General features: G+C 45.1%; 1 protein-coding gene across 5 annotated transcripts in view; it reads right to left on the bottom strand.

The window, feature by feature from the left end:
- Positions 1-913: 913 nt before the first annotated feature.
- LOC133505614 (nuclear factor 1 X-type-like) overlaps positions 914-21,507 on the bottom strand; it is a 213,783-nt gene continuing 193,189 nt past the window's right edge. For 3 of the 5 annotated variants that reach the window (XM_061828813.1, XM_061828811.1, XM_061828812.1), the window contains 4 exons: positions 20,977-21,146; positions 15,821-15,968; positions 13,727-13,815; positions 914-7,476 (listed from right to left, as the gene is read on the bottom strand). In XM_061828813.1, coding sequence (XP_061684797.1) covers positions 7,462-7,476; positions 13,727-13,815; positions 15,821-15,968; positions 20,977-21,146 — 422 coding nt within the window. In that variant the 3' untranslated portion in view covers positions 914-7,461. The remainder of the gene's footprint in view (positions 7,477-13,726; positions 13,816-15,820; positions 15,969-20,976; positions 21,147-21,507) is intronic. The other 2 variants (XM_061828817.1, XM_061828814.1) reach the window with 1 other exon arrangement.

Genomic DNA, 21,507 nt, shown 5'->3' with positions numbered 1-21,507 from the left:
AATACTGACTTCTGACCTGAGTCTTCCCTCCACTACTCTTTCCCATAACTTCATTGTGTGGCTCATTAACTTTATTCCTCTATAGTTGCCACAGCTCTGCCCCTTTGTTGTCTAAAATGGGAACTAGCACACTTTGCCTCCATTCTTCAGACATCTTCTCTTCCACTAGTATTCTGTTGAATAAGTTGGTCAAAAACTCCACAGCCACCTCTCCACAGTGCTTCCATACCTCCACCGGTATGTCATCGTGACCAACTACCTTTTCATTTTTCATCCTTTGTAGTTCCTTTCGAACTTCCCCCTTGCTAATCATTACCAGTTCCTGGTCTCTTTCCTTGTATGATTTCCTGTATTTTGGGGTTCCACCACCAGATCTCCTTCTCCCCTTTTCCTACCAGAAGACACACCAAGTACTCTCCTGCGTGTCTCTCTGATCACCTTGGCTGTAGTAGTCCAGTCTTCCGGGAGTTCCTCCTGTCCATTGAGAGCCTGTCTCACCTCTTTCCAGAAGGCTTTTTTTCCCCCCTTTCTCATCTTCCACCACCGAGTTTTCAGTTCTACCTTTGTCTTCTTCATTTTCCTACCCACCACGATCCTGTGTTGTCGAGCTACACTCCCCTCTCCGACTACTTTGCAGTCAGTAACCTCCTTCCGATCACATCGCCTGCACGGAATGTAATCCACCTGCGTGGTTCTACCGCCGCTCTTGTAGGTCCTTACATGTTCCTCCTTCTTCTGGAAAACAGTGTTCACTACTGCCAAACTTGGTAGCTCATTAGTCATTATTCAGTAACCAAGAAGTAGGATTCGGTTTCCAAAAGTCTGGTGACCATCCAACTTGTTCCATGGATAAAGTGTGTTAGCGGTTAGCATACTGCTGTACTAGACACAAAGACACATGACAGCGGGGCGGTACAGTCAAGAACAACCTTTTTTATTCAATCAGGTGCTGCTCTTCTCAAACTGCATTTTTCTTCTTTTGGAAAAAGAAACTGTAATTAACACATGCATTTCACCTTGAGCTCTGGGGGTGTTCTCACAAAGAAGTGGTGTGTAGACAGAGGCGCAGAGGAGCTGGGACGGGGGCAGGGGGCGAGGGGGCTGCTGCCGCGCACGCCAGTAACCATACACGCTTAAGAAAACAAACTAAACGAGAGAACACAGACCTGGAGCTGTCCAGCATGAGGTGAGACAGAAGGGGACAAATAATGGGAGACCCCCCCCCGTTCCTCCCCACCGCCCGAGAGGTCACGCTCGCGATGACCTCTCGCACAGCCGGCCGGCGCGTTGTAAGTAGTTAATACTGCTGAGAGTTTTACAGCGTAAAACCGGGCATTAACGATAATACTTAGCTGAGATTCATCTTTTTGGGGGGGAAAAAAATTCTTGGGAAGATTCAAACCCCGCCCCCTTCCCTTCAACCTCATGCAGGATAAGTCCGGCAATAAGGTGCTTGTAGCTTTCATTTGAAGTCCAAGGCTTCCTGTCCTTAAAGAGCTTTAAAACACAGCATACCCTGATAGCAAATTAAAACAAAAAAAATAAAGTAATAATCCAAATGATCATGAAACGAAAAGGGGGAAGTCAAACAAAGCCAAACAATAAATAACCAAAAACAAAAGAGCAAGCTCTTATCCTAATTCGAGCAGCCCCTTTCCCGACATCCCCCAAGCAGTGAATTCCACTCGCCGCGTCCCCAGAAACTCGCCCCGAACCCGCTCACCCCTCCGTAAAAAAAAAAAAAAAACGAAAAACCCACCCAAAAGGACACCCCCAAAAAGCCCGTCAGCGTCATTTGTTCACGTACATTTGCCGTTGAATGGAGAAGCGGAACCGATGGGTATGCGATACAATGTGAAGCGTACAGACAAGAATAACATGAGCGAACTGCATTCTGCTCAGACAAAAAAAAAAAAAAAAAAAATGCTTCCCAGAAATATTTTTCTTTCTTTTTTTTTTGTCCCACCCTTCAGCAGGAGAGAGCGAGCCAGTGAGCGAGAGTGACAAGACACACAGTTACATATTACTCGAGTGTCCAAGAGAAAAGAAGACAGCGGAGACAAGGAGGGGAAGAAAGGAAGGAAGGAAAGAAAGAAAGAAAGCCACAACAGAACAATGATACTCTTCTTTTTTTTTTTCGTCATTTTTTTTTGCCATCATTTATCAAGAAAGAACTAATTCACACCTTTTACGTCCGTATGCGGATTTCAGCATATAGATGTAAGGGAAGAGAAAGGGAGGAACAATAATGGGTCGTTTTCAAAGTTGTGCACAAGCGCGGCACCAGCTCACAAAACTAAAAACAAAAACAACAACAAAAAAAAATATTGGATTACAAAATGGAGTCTGTGAACAAAAGGCACTTTTAAGGGACAACCTTTAACTGCTGGGAAACTATACACTACAGCACAAGCACTACAAGAGTCATTTACAGAGGCAAGTGGAGGCAGGGGGGGGCGGCAGGGGGGATTGGGGGCGGGCGGGGGGCATCGGGGAGAGAGGCTGGCATTGCCGCCCGTGGAGAAAACGGATCGCTGCGCCCGTTCGGGCGCGTAATACTTTTAGCCGTCGCAGGAAAAAAAGCCATCACGGGAGGACGTCTTTTGGTTTTTTTTATATTTATTTTTTTTTTCTGAAAAACATATTTAGGCCAATATTTTGGGTTTTTTTTTTTTTCTGCTGGTGAGTTTGAGGCAGCGCTCGGGTAAAAAGGTTGCCTGGCTTTCCCGACAGTCAATTATCATTTAAGGGTCAGGAACACCCCCCCCCACTCCTCCCTCCACACACTCAATAGAAGAATATATATATAGTGAAGGGGGGGGGGGGGAGAGCGAAAGAGAGAAGAGCAATGCTATATTTTGTTCATTACCATTCTTTTCTAATCTTTATGAATGGAATTGTTTAAGGAGCACCGTTTTTTTTTTTTACTTGATAATAAAGAAATTGTGTAGATTTGTTTTCCTTCAGCCCTCTCACATTTTTTTATATAAACAAATGATTACACAGAAACATTAAAAAATAAAAGACAAAGGAAATAAAAACAATACCCCCAACTTACAAAGACTAGTATTTTTTTGCTTGTTTTTTTTTTTTTTTTTAACTCATGGCCCTCTAAGTTTAGAGTCCTGGAGCTTATGGACTTGAGACAAATACATTTTTTTTCTCTTTTCTCATAGCTTTCTTAAAAATCTCTAACAGACAAACACAATGATCTACCCAATGCATTGCACGTGGCTCAATCGACACATAGTTCTCAATAATAATACTTTCCATCAAAAAAAAAAAAAAAAAAACACTTTTTTTTTCTTCTTCTTCCTACAGTCAAAAAATGTGTTGACACGTTCATCGAAGGTATTCAAACGCTGCGCTGCTGCACGTGTGTGTGGTGCCGTTTGGGGGTTTTTTTTTGGGGTCGATTGCGGCGGTGTCACCCAGAGGGCTTCCTGGGGGGAGGGAGGCTTCAGAAAATAACTAGACTGCCCACCGGCTCGCATAGCATAATGTAAAAAAAAAAACAAACAAAAAAGAGCATATACCATAAATATACACGATATGTATAAGATCTGTCACTCTCTGTCTTTACAAAATCACGTTTGCAGTCGCGTTAATGATTTTCCCAGGCAGCGTTTCCCGATCCATCCATTTTTTGTTGTTGTTTTTTTGTATGGGTTGTTTTCACCGACGTCACGTTTTTTGCTGAATTAGCCACACACCACCGCGCGCCGCCATTTAGCCTCTCTAGCTAACGCCTAGCAGTGTGGAAGTCTCCGGAATGCTCTCCCCATTACTGTTTGTGTTTTTGTGTTTCACGGGCGTCTCGGGACTCAAGTATGGGAGAGAGGATTTGCTAAAAATCAAAGAGTTTTCTTCTGACTTTTTTTCCGAATACTCTCGCCAATTCGCTGAAGCTTTTTCCAGAGTGGCTAGTCGCCGCGCTCTTCAAAACCTTGCGATCCGGTACACAAGTACTACTCCGTAAACGGGGACGTGGTCTAACGCTTCCGACGAAAGACTTTGGATGATATGCGGCTCTGTGCTTCACGGAGACTCTGCTTTGTGGACGATTGCCCGACGCTGCTATCGCGCTGATCGTGTCGCCGAGCTAAGCTAACACGCTTAATCGATATTCTTTTCCGAAGGCCAACATTACAGTTAAGATCGTTTTTTTGTTAGTCACTTGAACGATTCGAGAATTTTGTGAAATACTGGATTTGTTTATTCTTGTGTCTTTCTGGCATTGTCATCAAATTTTAAACAAATAATAAATATTTTGCTTTGCTTGTGGTGAACTAATATGGAGGTCTTACTTTTTGGGAAAAAAAAAAGGAATAAATGGAGTTTGCCTCAATGTTAAAAAAATATCGTTTTCCGTGTTAGCATACAGCTAAGTGCTCCTGCGTCGTGATTTGTGTCACATAGAGTAAAAGATCAAGGGCACAATAGTGCGCCTTTGTGACACAAAACCGAGTCCCATGATGCGTGTATGCCAGGTAGCCTCGTAGTCGGTCTCATCTTCAATAAATGCAGTTAGAAACATAATTTCGTCTAAATTGCGGATGTATGAGTCACGGAGCTCGGGGATCGAAAATGGCCGCCGTTCGAGGCAGCACAACGGGTGACGTCACGTGAAAACAACCCATCATTGATTAAGACTGTCAGGATAAAGAGGTCTCACAGGCGCAATTTCCTGATCCAGATTCGTTGTACTCTTATTTTTTTTGTCCGTTTTGTTCTTTTTCATGAATTTACTTCAATGCGCAACTGGGAAATCTCGGCGGAGGTCGAAGTTTTTAGCAGTGAGCGCGAGCTCAAAAGAACCTGAAGTTGAGTATTAATTGCATGAAGGGAATGCAGAGGCACTTTCGTCTTTACGGTTAATAGTTTTCGTACAGGTTTTAGCACATAGTGCTACTGTTACTAGGGAGGCCGACAGCTGCGTCTCAGTCTCCTCCGATCCTGCAGAACGGAACCAACGGTGAGGCAGTCCAGTTATTTTTTGATGTCGGATCGTGTCAAAATGCAAATTCTTAATCTGAACTTTTACGTGTAACAAAAGTCAATTTAGACAAATCCTCAATGAGTGAAAAAGACTTGACGAAGGCGTTTTTGGAGAACCAAATATAAAGGCTTCCCTTTATCGTGTGTGCGTGTAATTCCTTTGACTGGACTACAGGGTGAAGCAACGCAGGGGGGGGGTTGTGTGTGATGAGCTGGTGTTACCGTGCTGTCCGTGCGTGTACGAGAGATTTCGAGAAGTTTTCACCGTTTAGTTGACATCCGCTCACCGAAATCCGGGCCCGGTCCAAAGCGTGCTATGATAGGAACTACGGCGGAAAAGTGTTATGACATGCAAAACAATCCAAGTGGAACAAAACCAAAAAAAAAAAAAAAGAAAAAAAAAGAAGAAAAATCTGCCAATAAAAGAGGAGATCCAAAGAAAAAGAACCCCTACAAGCTAAAATGAACGCTAATAATATGAAGCTCACGCTGTGTGTGTATGTGTGCGCGTCTCGCTGTAAAATAAATCGTGAAGAGGGATGGGCATTTGATTGCTTTTCCCAGATTTGTTCATTTTTTTGTGCCAGGCATGGATATACAATACCTAAGCTTCCTATGTTGCACTTTTTAAAACAAACTTTAGTGCTCTATTGCTGTTCGTCGTTTTCGCTCCCGCTGGATTTTGAAAGTACACGTTGGCGCCTCTGTGTCATAGTAGCATAGTAGTTTTAGCATTATATGTTAGCATTATGCCATAAATGATTTGGTTTGGTTGAACATTCACACGTTTACGTCTCTTTTGTTATACGTGACACTTTGACAGCGAACTTGAAGCGGGAGCGACGCACACACGCTTTTGCGTCGCATTCGGAGAAGTGCGCCGGCGAGAACAGCAGCTAAGGAACACTTGAAAAAGTGTGTTTTAACAAGTTAGAGGGTGATATAAGTTCAAAAGTATTTCGAGCTCGTTTGGAAAAAAAAAAAAAGCTTTTTACTGTAAATAGTGTTTCTACATCGCATGGAACGTGTCTACCGCGATGATCTGCGGTTGCTAGCCAAGCTCTTCATTCCGTTTTGCCTTACCGTCTGCGAGACGTGATTACCGTAATTTCCGGCCTACAAGCCGCGACTTTTTTCACACGCTTTCAACATTGCAGTTTATGCGGTGATGCGGCGCTAGCGTTAGCGCATCTGGTTATAAGCCTTGGTACACAGAAAGAGTTTCACGCTAGCCCAGCGCTAACGTTAGCACCGTGCTAATGGTAGCCACGCGCTAACGCTAGCGTTAAACTCTTTCTGTGTACCAAGTCTTATAATCAGGTGGGCTATGTAGGCCGGGAATTACGGTAAACTATTTGTTGCCCATCCCTAATTTGGGGGGAGATGTGTGGCTATGTGAGACTATTTTTGGGAAAATGGCTGAAATTTTGTGTGTGGTGCACTTGAGGGGTAAAATGAGACCTCAACGCACAGCCACATCTCTGTCAGGCGGCGCTCGGCCGGCCTCCCTCGTCGCCCTCGTGGCCATCCGTGTGCAATTCTGTTCATCCCAAATGAGAATTAATAGTGCATAGGTGAGGGGATGAAAGAGCACACGCGGCCTTTAGTGTTTTCTAACGCTTTCATCGGGCTAACGCATCTTCTCCTCCCTGCAATAATAATAAAAAAAAAAGGTGCCCTGGTACGTGGACAGGTACATAAAATTAAAAAAAATAATCATAAATGAGACCAGCCACTTAGTGCATATACGTCACACCATCTGATGGCGTCACCGGGATTGGCCAATCACAAATCAATGGGTCTTCAGGGCTGAGCGAATGAGGTGCGAGAGGGAGGGTGAGGGGGGGGGGGGGGCAGGGATGTGGCTGCGTTTTGGGGTCTTCAACCCGAGCGGTGCTGGTGGTCTTCAAGGCGGAAGCCCCCAGGATCTTTCAGATCACGACAAGAGAAGGCGCCATCAGCGACTGCCGTTTTGTTTGTTTTTGTTTTTTTTTTTTAACCTCCCGAGCCAATGCGTGGAGTTTGGTGGTGGAGATGATAAAATGGTGAAAAAAAAATAAAAGTGATTGAAAATAAAAAAAAATTAAAAAAACACAAATGTAAAAATTGGTCAATTGCCAGGTTGCCATATTTGTGTTTCCTGTCCAACATTTCCCCGATGAGCGTGTGACAGTTCCTCGTCTTCCGCCTGGCATTCCGAGTCTGTCCACTCCGTCAGTGAGGCCTCCTGCATTTCCGAGGTGGGGAGGTGGGAGAAGAACGTTCCAGTTCAAATTGTGTTGGATGGGGAAGGGGGGGGGAGGGGGCACGTAGGGTGGAGCCATGTGGGGGGATCTGTACTCGTACTTTGTACAATGTGGGCCATAAAGAAACCTTTTTTTTTTTTTAGTGTCAGCAGTCTGCTCTCTTTTTTTTTTTCAATTTTCATGACACCATTTTAGCTCTTGATTCGTCGAGACCTTGTCAGAGGAACCAGGACTGTGGAGGAGAAAAAGGCAAGACAATTAAGTCACGTATCGTCTCGCCGCTAACCGATGAACGTGAGACATGCGCCGGGACGCTCGGGAAGCGCGATCGAAATCACACCCGGCTGGACGCCGCTGAACAGCCGCAAAATCAACGCCGTGACTGGTCGCACGATTTGAAATTCGGTTGGAAAAAAAATATCCGATTTCAAAGATGTCTACAGTCGTACAATTATCTCTAAAATTGCCATTAAACATGACATCATGCAAGATTTCAGCTCAAGGACCGTCGTTTCCGGCCTATAAGCCGCAAATTTTTCCACAAGCTTTCAACTCTGCGGCTTATGTGGCTAATTTGTACATTTTTTTTTCCTAACGGCTGCAAAGGGGCATTCGAGCGGAAAAAGTAAGAGTGAGACCGGTGGAATATATGTGCCGAGGAAGTGATTTTTACAGATATCCTTTTCTTTTTTTTTTTTTTAAACCGGCCTGTTAGCGCTGCGGTCGAGTTTGCGCTGTGTCGCGTGTTGCTGTGTTTCTGCCGTGTCTCAATGATTTTTACCGGTATGTTTTTTTTTTTTTTTTAACGGGCCCTGTTAGCGCTGTGCTAGCATGTTACTACTGTGTTTCCGCTGCGCCTCAGTGATTTTTACCGGAATGTTTTTTTTTTTTTTTTTTTTTTTAACCGGCCCCGTTGGCGCCACGCTAGCGTTAGCACTGTACTAGTGTGTTTCTGCTGTCCTACTGCCGAGTCTCAGTGACTTAGGTATTTTGTTTTTAACTGGCTCTGTTAGTGCTGTGCTACCGTGTTGCTACTGTGTAGCTCCTGCGGCTGTTTTTTTTATTTTTTAGCCGGTATATATATATTTTTTTTTTAACCAATCCTGTTCGTGCTACCGTGTTGTTGCGATGTTAAGCTAAGCTAAGGTATTAAAACTTTGAAAACTCTTTCTGTGTACCGTCTTTCTTTGTAAATATCTCGTGTTTCAATGCGTGCACTTGCGGCTTTTACACAGGTGCGGCTGATGTATGTACCAAATGGTATTTCCTTTACAAATGTACTGGGTGAGCCTTATAATCCGGTGCTCTCTGTAGGCCGGAAATTACGGTACTTTTCTCATCATTTGTTTGCAACAGCGTAACGATGATATTTAAAAGAATATTGTTATCGTCCTCTAAAAGTCTTTATGTTACATAAATGCGTAAATACACCTGTATTTACTTTTTAAAATACTGTATGGCTCTTTTGAAATGACATTTGAAAATATTTGGCATTTATGTCTCTCTCAGTCTTAAAGGTTTTCGATCCCTGCTCGAATGCAAAGAAGTCAGGTGATAATTTGTCGACCACAAGGTGGCACTCTACCATTCCTGTTTTGAGGATTTTTCTGGGGTCTGCTCTACTGTACATTACTTATTAAAGTAATACTGTAATGTTTTCAAGAGGACTTTTTCCTCATTAAAACCACTTGCGTTGGTTCACAGCTATAAATAGCAGGCCGGCAACTCTCGTATTGCGCCGAAAAGTGGATCCGGTTTCAAACTACTGCTAAAAAGTCTCAACGGTTTGATTAAACGGCACAGGGGCGAGAGGAACTTTTGGCACAGGCCGGCTCGCTCTGGCTTCTGCTCGCATTCCACAGGCCTCGACCCGGGAAGCGCAGCAAATCGCCCCCCCCCCCCCCCCCAACATTTGTCCAATCCTCACACTTCTTTCCTTGTCCCGTTTCTTGAGCGTTTGTAGCAGATTCCCCCTTCCTGGCTTGCACTTCCATTAACCCCCTACGCTCTTCCTCCCAATGTAATCACCCTCCCCGTGTAATCCTTGGCAGTGGAAAGTGACCCGTGGCCGCCCCCACTGCCCCCCTCCTTCGCTCGTCCAAGTCCAACAGCCTATGACATCATGTCTGGTTGCCGTTGGCAACCAGACAGCCAGGACGTGACTGTGGAGTGCAGTGAGCTTCAACTAACTCCCTTGCTCTTTTCCCCCCTCCACTCTGTTCAGTGCTCTGTTCCTGGCTTTTTTTTTTTTTTTAGGTGGGGGGCGGCCTTCCTGCTGTACTCTCGACATCCGTCAGCCTGCACCGCTCACATCTATCCACCAGAGGGCTCTTCAGACCGCATTTTTTTTCCTCTGGTTTCAAAGAAGGGATACGGTAATGGGCTTTTTGATCAGATTTCAGGATAAGCCTAAAATGTTAGCTCTACAGGTCAAATATTTGACCTTCTCCAAACGTTGGAACGTGAACCAGATTTTTGCTATTGTTTAACAAGGAATTTACAACAGGTGCTCGATCCATAAATGGACCAATAGTTCCCCTGTTTCGTTTAAAATTGCTATTTAAACAGCATGAGACCGAGGCGACACCAAACAAGATGTTTGCCAGAGATACACGGGGAGACTGGAAGAGTCACAGAAAGGCAACGAAGCGGGCATTCTTCGTGTTACGGGACAGCTAAAAGTACTGAAGCAAACAGACGTGCATTCATTCCGATCAACATGAAATTCAGTCGCGAGCAGACCCCCCCAAAAAGAGGCCCCGGGAACCTTGCCTGAAAGGACACGGAAAGTCCACCTGCTCCTCGGTTCCAAGACGAGTTCCCGCATGAGATTGAGTTTAATTGCTACCAAATTTCATCCACAAACACGAAACAGCTGCACAAAGCTACGGAGAGGAACTCTTGAATTTGGATGACGTGCTCGCCAGAACCTCGTCACTCTCTCGTCCGGGCCCGGAGAATCAGCCGCAGTCGTTAAACGGCTCCGTCCGCCAGTGGAGGTATCTTTTTTTTTTTTTTTTTAACGTTTTGATAAGCGATTTGTAGAGGATGACAAGATCTCCAGAGCAGATGTAAGCTGTCGTCAGGAGGGGGAAAACGAGGGGCAAGAGTTTTTGGCACGGGGTTACGTGTTCGATGCATGCTCAGACATATTTGGACGGGGTTTGAATGTCCCCTCTGTGCCAGGGCTACATCTGCGCGAGAGCGGTGCAGGTGGGGAGAACTGAAAACGCGGGAGGGAGCAGCAGGGGGGGGGGGGAACGAGGGGTTGCGCTGCAGCAGCTGAGGGGAGCTGGGGAGCGGCGGGCGGGCAGGCGGGGGCGGGAGGGGGTGCAGATTGCTTCCATGTGCGCGAGGGGACGACGGCAGAGCCGAGTTGGCCGCGGGCAGGTGCGGTTAGCCCCTAATGAGAAAAGTTGTGTTGGTGATGGAGGGGGCCCAAGACACTGCAGCCCCCGCGGCACAGCGCGCAGCCAAGGCGAAAACCACAATGTAGCGCGCTAGTGGCCTCACACGCTGCTCTAATACACACTGTGGGGCCTCGTGGAGATAAATCAACACTGGCCCAGCTCGAACTAACTGCCGCTTGTTTACATTCACGGGAGGGGGAAACTACCGTCGGAACAGAAACCGTAAACCAGCACTGAAACGTAAGGCCTTCATATTCCCCCCCCAAAAAAAAAAAAAAAAAAAAAAAAGAATCCACGTAGGTGGGCGATGACCAATTTCGAGGCCGTTATAATACACCCCTGCGGGCATTTCATAGCAGCGTCGTTCTTAGATGTGGGAAGCTATGATGTCAATTCAAACAAGCGACCGCGTCTGAGCTCATCATTCTGGTCGGCAGAAGTGTTATGAATGCATTAGCATCAAAGCGGACGCCGACGAAGGCCGGTGAAATAAGAACGTTCAGATCTTTGGACCCGATCGCACGGAACTGGATCCGAATCAAAACAAGCGCTGCGCGTCGCCGTCTTCGAGGTGCCCGACCGAAAGCGTCACCAAAACAAAAAAACAAAAAAAATAACATTGGGTGTGGATTAGCTGTGTCCTGCTGAGCAACCGCTGGTGAGCACATTATCCGATTACACTGAATTGCCCCCCCAAAATAATTTATGACAAATAATTTTGCTTTCTTTCTTCATCTACCTAATCCTGTAACTTATAGCAAAGGCAGGACAATTAAATCCTCTCCCACCACATGGCAGAGGGTACAATTAACTGTTGTTTAACAACAGTTAATCTTTACGGTGGCGGTTGTGGTCCACAAAAGCTGCGCAATAAGTGAAATCTGCCAAGTAGTGACCAATTATTTACATGCATCATAAGTTTCAAATATGGAATCCAATGCCACTGAGGTGACGGTATTTCACTTGTCGATTTGAGGTCCCGACTGACTCTCTTCAAAAGGATTTGTGGTGAACAACATCCCACGTGGGCAATATGAACGCAACTTCCGGCCTGAAGCATTGCAACTGTGGCTTACACTGCAGGTCTTGGCGATGAAGTCAGCTAAACCCAGAATTATTCATGGATACCTTTTTTTTTTTTAATGATAGTACCGTATAAAATCAAACGAAACGTCAGTCTTTACTTGCTTTTGTTTGTGTCGATATTGCTACGAGTGTGTGTATTAGCTACTCGTCAGGCTATGCAGATTTAGTATATAAAACTCTGATTGTGGCTTGTAGTTTTAATGTGCAACTTTCCAGTCATGCATTTTGTATCCTCAAGCAATTTGGTGACTTAGCAGATGTACGAGTTGAGACTATTCAGAGCCCAATTGATCGCATGTGAGTCCCATTAAACGCATATGGCGCATAAAGGTAACGGCATCAGAGATATCCAGGGGAGTAACTGCACTAAACCGACCTGTATTTAAAATATACATCTAATATGCAATGCACTGAATCTGCAATACGTAAACCACGATATAGCAAGGATTTACTGGAACAGGATACGTACTGTAGTACCTGGTAAACGAAGTGCTTGCTTCGAGCTGTGTACGGATCCCCAGTTGAAGATAAAACATTAAAGCGGATTACGCTTTGTGTATTTAACCGAACAACACAACTTGAGAAAGCCCTCTCGCTTGATATTAATACACAATCGAAATTGCTATCGGTGGGCTAACAGAACTAGCATTGAATCGATGTGTATAACCATGTAAGCAACAGATAGTCAAAGTATAATAAAATGGTGCAGCAACACATGTAAACAAACACTATAACAATCCTGAAATGCGTATTTTCTTCATCGTCAGCAAAAATCTACAAGTGCCATTGTGGCGTACTGTGGCTCACGTAGACTTGCATGCATTATTTAGGGCTGCAATATACTCCCCCTGGTGGCCAAGACGTGCGCGCACACACCAGAAGGAGTTCAATGTCAATGGGGATTGAAGCACGAAATCACGATACACAAACTGCTCAATTCTTTACATTCTACTAAATCATGCGTTTAAAAAAAATATACTGACGAGTTCTAATTTTCCTTATTAAAGAATAACCTTCCCCTTCATGACGCTATTGTAGGTGGCTGCATGCTAGCAATACGTACGCTCCTCACCATTTCGACACGGGATTGCGGTTACCAACGGCGCACGATGACATCGTTAATGTGGCGGTGTGAGGATACGTCGTCAAGCGGCACAAGCAGCGACGCCGAGCTACTGTAATACTTACTGTTTTTCATTTGACTATTGTACATTTATGGCCTCTAAGTGTTTGTCGTTAGAAAAAAAAAACAAACAAAAAAAATGTAATTACGAGTTTACTACTGCCTTAGTGCAGTTTAACGATATCTGCTTTTTCTTGCCAAACTCATTTTGAGTGAAGCTATCTTGGGACGCGCTGCGACAATCCAAAACCTTACCAACAGCGCGTGTTTTATTTACAGTAAAAAAATAAAATAAGGCACAAAAGTAACTTGTTTAATTTTCACTTGCTTCATTTTAATCTTTACTTGAAATAATACAGTAAATAAATAGTAAGCAAAAAAATTTTAAAACACTGGCAGTTTTTTTTGGGGGGGTGCTGTAATAAAATAATTATTTCAAGCAAAAATAATTGTAATTTTAATTATAATATTTTAAAATAAATGTAATTATAATGGTTAATTAATAATAATAAATTTTAAAGTTACTCTTTTTGGTGATGAATCTTCTGTTTTCGTTTTGAGACTTTTGATTTCAGCAAGCTTTTGAGTTTTTTTTTGCTGTTTTTTTTTGTGTGTTTGGGTTTCTGCAAACGTTAAAAATAAGTACGAAAAGAAGGTCGCCTTTGTGGGCCGGGCAATGAGGACGAACTCTGAACGCAGCCGCTTGAGTCGGATCACGATCGACGGCATCCGCGTCGCCGCGAACGGCCCGCCCGTCCCTCGCAAAGCCTCGTCGTGGCCGTTCCTCGACACGAGCGCGACGCGGCGCATGCTCGAGGCGGAGGGGCGGGCGTTAGTCGAACGAGGGAGGGTCGGCAGGGTACCTGAGTCTGCTGGGGGATATTCAGAAAGTTGTCCCGTGTTCCGATGCCGACAAACCGGTTGGGAGCTGCGGAGCCTGGCGTGGAGTATGCTACAAACAGAGAGAGACAAGTGTGTACATGCTTTTTACACAAACACATACACACCGAGCTCACGCTAGAGTTTGACGCGCTCGAGTTGAAAAAATGGAGTCGGTGCGCGGCGATAGATCGCTGTCAAGTGAAATGTCGGGAAACGACAGGAAGGCCCGCTGAGACCGATGCTCTCTTAGTCGTACGGGCGATTTGCCGCGTTGCGGGCAACTTAATTGATATTTCCCTTCACTTAGCCGTGTAATCCGCGGTTGCGCAAGGGATGTCGAGTCTGTAATGAAGAGTGCTAACACGAGGAAGCCATTTCAAATAGAGTCACTAATGATCCTCAGCAGCCCCCGGGCCCGTAATCACGCAAGAACCACCGAGGACCCGCTGTCGAAGTAATAACAGCGTGACCGGCAGCGGGACCGGATCCGTCACCGGCGGCAACCGGCGCTCCGTTGACGGGAGCGCGCCACACCGGGTCGCTGACGTCGAAGGATCAAATTTAGGGCAGTTGTGCTCACTGGACTCCAGCGTGGCCGAGCGGAACCGACTCGAGAGGGGTTGCGGGCGGGGGCGGGACAGACCGTGAGGGTGACGTTCCAGGTGTACGGCCGGCCGTGTGTTCGGAACTGCGGATGCCGTGTCGAAGGGTGGAAAGAAAACCAAATGTGACAACAGCCACTTGGGAGTGAGAAACAAAAGAGTGAAAAAGGGGCGGGGTGGGGGGGGTGCTATTTATTTATATACCCATATAAATAAATAATTCTGTGTGACATGTCAATTGGAAAGAGTCGAGAAAAGGAGGAAGGTGGGGGAGAGGATGACAGGAAAGCGAGAGAGAAAGTCAAAAACAAAAACAAAAAAAAGGGGACGAGAAGGCGCCCCGGTTGCTCCGTCCGGCGCCCCCTCCTGGAGTGCCTCTCCCATGGCCCGACTCTTTGGACCGGCCGCACCTGCGCGGGTGCAGCCAACCTCGACACCTCAACACTCCTCTCCCGTGCTCTCCCCCGGTGTACGAATAATAATAATAATAATAATAAAAAAGCCTCGTCCTCCGCGTCGAGCTTCTTCTCCGTCAATCGTGTTTTCGCGTTGTTTGTTGTTGTCAATTATTGTGCGGATGTGGCAAGGGGATCGGGGTGTGCTAGTTTGGGGCACGATGAGCTTCAGTTGTATGTTTTTTTTTTGGAGTCCACGCCAACTGCCCTAATTTTGCTCCCCTACAAAGGAAAAAAAAAAAAAAAAGAGAAAGAGGAAAAAGAACTGAAAATGTATCGAATAAAGCAAACGAAAAAATTAAAAAAAGAGAAAAGGGGCGGATTGCCTGAGCGAGGCAGACATGCGGGGCCGCAAGCCGATCAAAAGCTTTTTGTATACAGAAGCAACGTGCACGGGGAGGGGGGCAGGGAGGGGGCGGGTCTAGCACTGCTATGACCACCGACCCCCCCCCCCCCCCTCTTTCCCCACAAACTACAGAACTCAACAAAGCCAACGAAAAGGGGGGGGGGGGGAGAAGCCCACACTGCCTCTCGCAGTGCTAGCATGAAAACCAACGCTAGAGAGCGAGAGAAGCTAAGTTATAAGAAGGGAAAGAAATGAGCGCAAAGACATGAGCAGAGAAAGTGAAGCGGAAGTCAGAGAGAGAGAAATAGAGAGCGAGAGAGCGATGGAAGAGGATTTTTGGTACGGCGAAGGCGTGGCGTCTAATAGCTTTTGGGCCTTTCACTAGGTTTGACTGGAGTCCTCAAATGGCGTCCTCCGGGGGGCTGCTGAGAGTCAAGAGCAGTTTGCCATCTTACTGCAAGCAGCTCAAGACCGGACCATGCAAAAAAAAAAAAGGAGGCGTAATCCTCAATATGTCGTATTTGTGCGATCGTTTATGTAGAAATCCACTTCCTGGGACTCCTACAGGCCAATTGCGGGGAAATCGGGTGCAATAAATTCGCCTCTACTCCAGAAACGGACAATTTAGGTCGGACTGGCGTTTTTTCGTGGAGGGGAGCGGGAGTGACTTACACGGAGATGCGGGTGAGCTGAGTCCGCCGTCGGTGGGCGTGCTGATGGTTTTAGAGTCGGGCATGGGGAGGGGCACGGGGCGTGCCACCGGGGGTGGCGGGGGCAGCAGGAAGGAGCCCGGCATTTTGCTCTGGCCGCCTCCGTTCGGCTGCAGACGGACCATACAGACAGGGGTGAGTGAGCAGGGTGGGACGCGACCCGCCGACATCGCATCGGAGGAGGAAGAGCGACGTCCAACACGCAAACACACAGCTCGCACACAAACATACACATACATATATGGAACTTATACAACACAGCGGCAACAAGGACCCACACAAACATAACCTGACGCTAACACTCTGGCCAAAAAGAATGGAACACAAAAGAATAGAAAAGAAGGTGTGGAACATCTTTTCACAAGGGAGGAAGGAGACAAGTTGTCGTCATTCAGTTTGATCCATTTGTCAGGTCAAAATGTTGTGCAAGTGTGTGTGTGCCTGTTCGTTCAGGGACCGCAAAGGTGCAAAAGTAAAGGAGGCAAAACACCAAGGCAAAGTTTACAGTAGTGGTGGACAGTCCAAGCCATCTTTTTTTTTTTTTTTTTATGCAGGCGCGTTAGAGCAGCACTTCTTAAAATGGGGCCCGCAAGCTTTTACCTCGTTTTTCAAACGTCTCTGTTTTCGAATGAAAATTTTGAGATTTTTTTTTGCTTTGGTTTTCGAACAAAAACCAGTATTCGAACGCTCCGACCAGCTGACCCACGACGATTTGTTATCGTGCTTTCAAACGCACCCCTAAAAAAAAACGGAAACGACGTAACGCATGTATTTATACTATTCATTTTATCATCAGTAAAAGCTAAAATAAAACACTTTAAAAAAAGCTATTTTTTTAAGCCTGGAACGCATTATTTCATTTTCCCTTCATTGTAATGGGAAATCGCGCTTTGGTTTTCGAACGTTACACTTTTCAACCGGCCGGACGGATTGTGCCCGAGAACCGAGGCACCGCTGTAATTATTTACAATGTGTCGCTTGTCCCCACCACACCCACAAACACACACATTAGCTTTGGGCCAGTAAAAAAAAAAAAAAAAAAAGCTCTGATTCGTTGTATAATGTCACATAAGGCTTATGATTGGAAATGATTGTGACGCATCACAAACTGAAATCCCAACACGTGTGCAGAATTTCCTCAAAATTTTTTTTCTTCTCATGTCAAGTTGTACAGGCTGAACAAGGTGACAACGGCGACATATTTGTGGCTTGGAAGCAAAAGTTTCCGACGTGCACGTTTGCAACGTATAAATGGGCGTCGTGTCTTTTGCAATATTTAGTGATTGCTTCCCACTGGGCTTCTTCTTTGCTGTTATATCAATCGCGATTTGAATCATATTTGGAAGAAGCGTCTCAAAAGTCGCAAAAAATAGCGGTCAAATCGCTAAGTGGGCAAAACTGATTGTGCGTTTGAAAAGTAGCGCTTGTCTGTTTACAGCCCTGTTGTGAGTGAAAGCGGTGCAGGTCAGCCAGTGACAACGGCTACATATTTCATTTAATTCAGATGATTTTGTTTCTGTTCGTGCACGGGACGTCACCATTTTCACGGCGCCATATTGCCGGTCAAACAGAGCTGCTCGACGTTGTGGGAGAACCGGAGGAGAATATTTACAATACCCGAGACCTGTTGTGCGGTTGGTTGTCACAACAGACGAGGCAGATATTCAAAGAGACCATTCTATGGAATATCAGCTAAAAAATATCGACGCATTTCGGCAATTAAACGTGATGGATGGTGCCTGACCCAAATACACACGACGTTGGAGTGATTGCTTCATTTCAGGTAGAAATTAATCTTCTCAATCTCAAATTACCAAAAAGAATTCATAATGCCAAGTTGGCTCATTTGAGAACAAAGCGTTTAAAAAAAAAAAAAAAAATGTGTGGCCGCAATCGCTTCCGTGTACGTTCGGTGGAGACGACTCCGTCCTCCTCTTTTTTTTTTTTTTCCAATCATAGTTAATGAATGTGAGTTTGTGTAAAACCAGGGGTCATTTATTTAAATATTGGCATTCGTATTGAATATTTGAAAAGATCAATTGATTCCGGCAAAGGTTAACGTGTGGCCGAACTCGCTTCCGCGTTCACGAGCCGTTAAAACCGTCACTATGTGGGATTAATTCCCGATGAGGACAGATCCAGCAACAAAGTATTTGTACGCGTCCAGACTTTTCTACGCTTTCTAACTTTTCGGTGTAAGTCTCGACGACTTACTCACCGGATCCGTGTGTAGATCCGGTTGTCCAAGACTAGCGGAAGCCAATTAACAGTCCAACTTCTTATCGGCGAAAACATCGATTTCGGCATTAAATACGGGTCCTCTATGCCGAGTTTATCAAATTTTTCCACACAACGTCGTTTATTTTCACCTTCTACATATCTGACAGTATCGGACAAGACTATTTTTGTGTCGTCTCGAAGTGAGTTAGCATTGAGCAAAGCTTAGCTTGACCGGCAATATGGCGACGTAAACAAAAGTCAGGTGATTTTATGACGTAGGTGCACGAGCTCGATAGAGCAGGTCAGGAATACTTGACAGGAAAAAAGTATTTGGAGGTGCACACGATTTGGATTTTTAGAATAAGTTATTGGAGAGCGTGTGAGGAGATTGCAAGAAAACAGAAAGGGGCTCCTGCAACTTAATCTTCACCCTGCAGCACGTTTTGTTCAAAATAAATAAAAATACAGCGTCGTTCCCTGCGAGAGATTTCGCCGGCCGCCTCACACAGGATGACAGCTGGAATGCGACTGTAATTTTCCAAGTCTTTCCATGGCCGTTTATGGAGCGCTTCTAAACAAAGTTAAATTTGACCCTCTGCGGCTTTGCCGCTAACTCAGCCCGATCGTTTTTCTCTCGCATGAGCTCCATTTACTGCATCCTCCCATGACACAGTGGGGTCACGGCGGCTCGGACCACAACACCGGCCGGCCTTGGCGTCCGGTTTTGAGGACACGGTCGTCGTCAAAATAAAAAAGTAGGCCTCTCTTTCTCTCTCTCTCTCTCTTTCCCTTTCAGTATCTCTTCAAACGTAGTTTTGTTCCGAACTCTTAAACGTAGGCTTCGTTCAGACGGATTTTTTGGGGGGTAATGAAAAAAACAAAACAAAACAAAACCAAAAAACAACAACAACAAAAAAAGATCCCTTTCACACCGTCATGCAATAATGACTGAGAACAGTGCAATATGCTGTAGTTGGCGCTGGACAGAAACTACGCACGTTGGACCAACTTCTTTTTGGTTTTGCTGTAGTTCCTTGGTTGAATAATCAATTACTCGAACATTTTCAACGGGACGAGTGACTCGTTTTCACGCCAGCGTTGAATGAGCAGAAAAATGTTGCCTAGAGAGGTCGCGCCGATGTTCTGGTGGACTTTTTTAGACAGCAACGTCATTGGGAAAGGAGCAATACTGCCTCTGCTGGTTGCAACCAAGCAGTGCATCCATTCTCAACTCCCCCATATTTTATCCAAATAACATGAATGACATTTGCAATGTTTATTATATGGAAATTTTCACGAGCAACGTGACAAGATTTCACAAAAGTGAAAAATGCAGAGTTTTGGACATTCCAACTCAAGTCTCAATGCAGCAAGATTTTGGAAATCGGATAAATGGTTCCCGAGATCCTGAGTTTTGGCGGGGTCGTACATTTTTGTGTGATATTGTCGACAGAGAATCTTTTCAAATAACGACTTCAAATTAGAGAGTCACTGATGGTGTAGTGGTCCACACGCCTGGCTTTGGCGCAGGCAGAGTGGGATCGATTCCCGTTCAGTGACGGTGACGATATCTGCCCTGCGACTGGCTTGCGACCAGTTCAGGGTTAGGGTTAGTCCGCCTTTCGCCCGAAGCTAGCTGGGATAGGCTCCAGCTTTCCCGCAACCCTTGTGTGGATAAGCGGCTTGGACAATGACGTGACACGACTTCAAAGTTCATCAAAGTAGTATCATTTCCGTTTTGTCTGCTATTGGGGTACGCCCTTCTCCGATTGGTCAACAGGTTAGTTGAAAATATCCACCGATAAGATTGCATGTCAGAAAAGTCCTTCAAAAGATGATGACCACTTGTCTTGTTGTGACTTTAACGCTGTTATTTTAAAAGGATTACAGTTCGACGCCCATTTTCACATCTTTCAACTCCAAAAAGGGACACTGGGAAAAAAAAAAAACTGGTTTCTCACTGTAATGAGAAGGTTTCTCAAAACAATGAGAAAGTTTCTCAGTGTAATGAGTAACTAGTCCATTGCATGCGTGAATGTATAAAAGACCCTTATTCCTTATACAGGAAGCTACCGCTAGCAGGTAAATAAGCTACGGCTACCTGAACCCAGGAAGCTACCGCGAGCAGGTAAATAAGCTAGGACCCGTTTTTCGACACTCTCATTGTAATGAGTAACTTACTCATGAGCAACTTACTCAATGAAATGAGTAACGTATTCATTGTAATGAGTAACTTTCTCATTACAATGAGAAATCTTCTCATTGTAATGAGTAACGTACTCATGAGTAACTTACTCAATGTAATGAGTAACATATTCATTGTACAGGTAACCCATTCATTGTAATGAGTAACCTACTCATTACAACGAGTAGCTTACTGAGTAGGTCATGACAATGAGTAAGTTACTGATTACATTGAGTACGTTACTCATTACAATGATAAAGTTACTCGTTGTAATGAGTAACTTACTCATTACAATGAGAAACTTACTCATTACAACGAGTAACTTTATTGTAATGAGTAACGCACTCATTGTAATGACAAAGTTACTCATTACAATGAATACGTTACTCGTAATGAGTACGCTACTCATTACAATGAGTACGTTACTCATTACAATGACAAACCAGTTGTTTTAATTTTTTTCAATGTCCCTTTAGGGGCTCCGTACCAAAACGCTGTTGTCACGTGCGCTTTTTTTCCCCCAGCTGTAAAAAAAAAAAAAAAAATAATAATAATAATAATTTTAAACTGTCCTGCCATATATATTTTTTTTAATTACGAGACACATTTGTCAGTACCTGTGAGGACATTTTCCCGGTTCTCCGTGGTTTTTCCTTCAGTGCCAGCCCACGTGCCTTTTTAGCTCAAACCTCCCACCGGTCCCCTCGACTTACCTGGGCGCCGGGCTGTCCCGTGCCTTCGGTGCACACGAACTGCACGAACTCCTTGAGCGGGTCCTGGTGGTGGTGGTAGCGTATGGTGGGGTGGGTGAAATAAGGGCTGGACTGCTGGATGATTGAGGAGGAGGGGAAGTGCAGGGCTGAGGCTGAGGCACGGGGGCTCCCTGCAGAGACCAGCCGCAAAGTGGACGGGGACAGGATGGACAAATATCAGCAAAACTATGATATGATATGATATGATAAGACATTCGATTGTTTCAGCAGAGATCATAAACATAGCATAGAATCTACATTACATGCAGTGTACTCCATGCAAAGCTATAATAAGACATATGCTTTAACCAAGCACCGTACATTATGTGTAATTTTGCCGCTCAGGCCTATAATTGTTCTCGTGTGGTAGGCTATTGTGCAACATCTGCCCCCCCGACCACCTCTCTCTTTAAACATCAGCCAACCAAAATCTCCCAAGTCGCGCACACGCCTGCCATCTCTTCGCTTCCCCGCCATACGTTTGTATATTTT

This window comes from Syngnathoides biaculeatus, chromosome 9 (genome assembly GCF_019802595.1).
Source record: "Syngnathoides biaculeatus isolate LvHL_M chromosome 9, ASM1980259v1, whole genome shotgun sequence".
Taxonomy (NCBI): Eukaryota; Metazoa; Chordata; class Actinopteri; order Syngnathiformes; family Syngnathidae; genus Syngnathoides; species Syngnathoides biaculeatus.
Note: the sequence above shows the minus strand (reverse complement) of the source record. Positions and strands in the feature narration are given on the sequence as shown.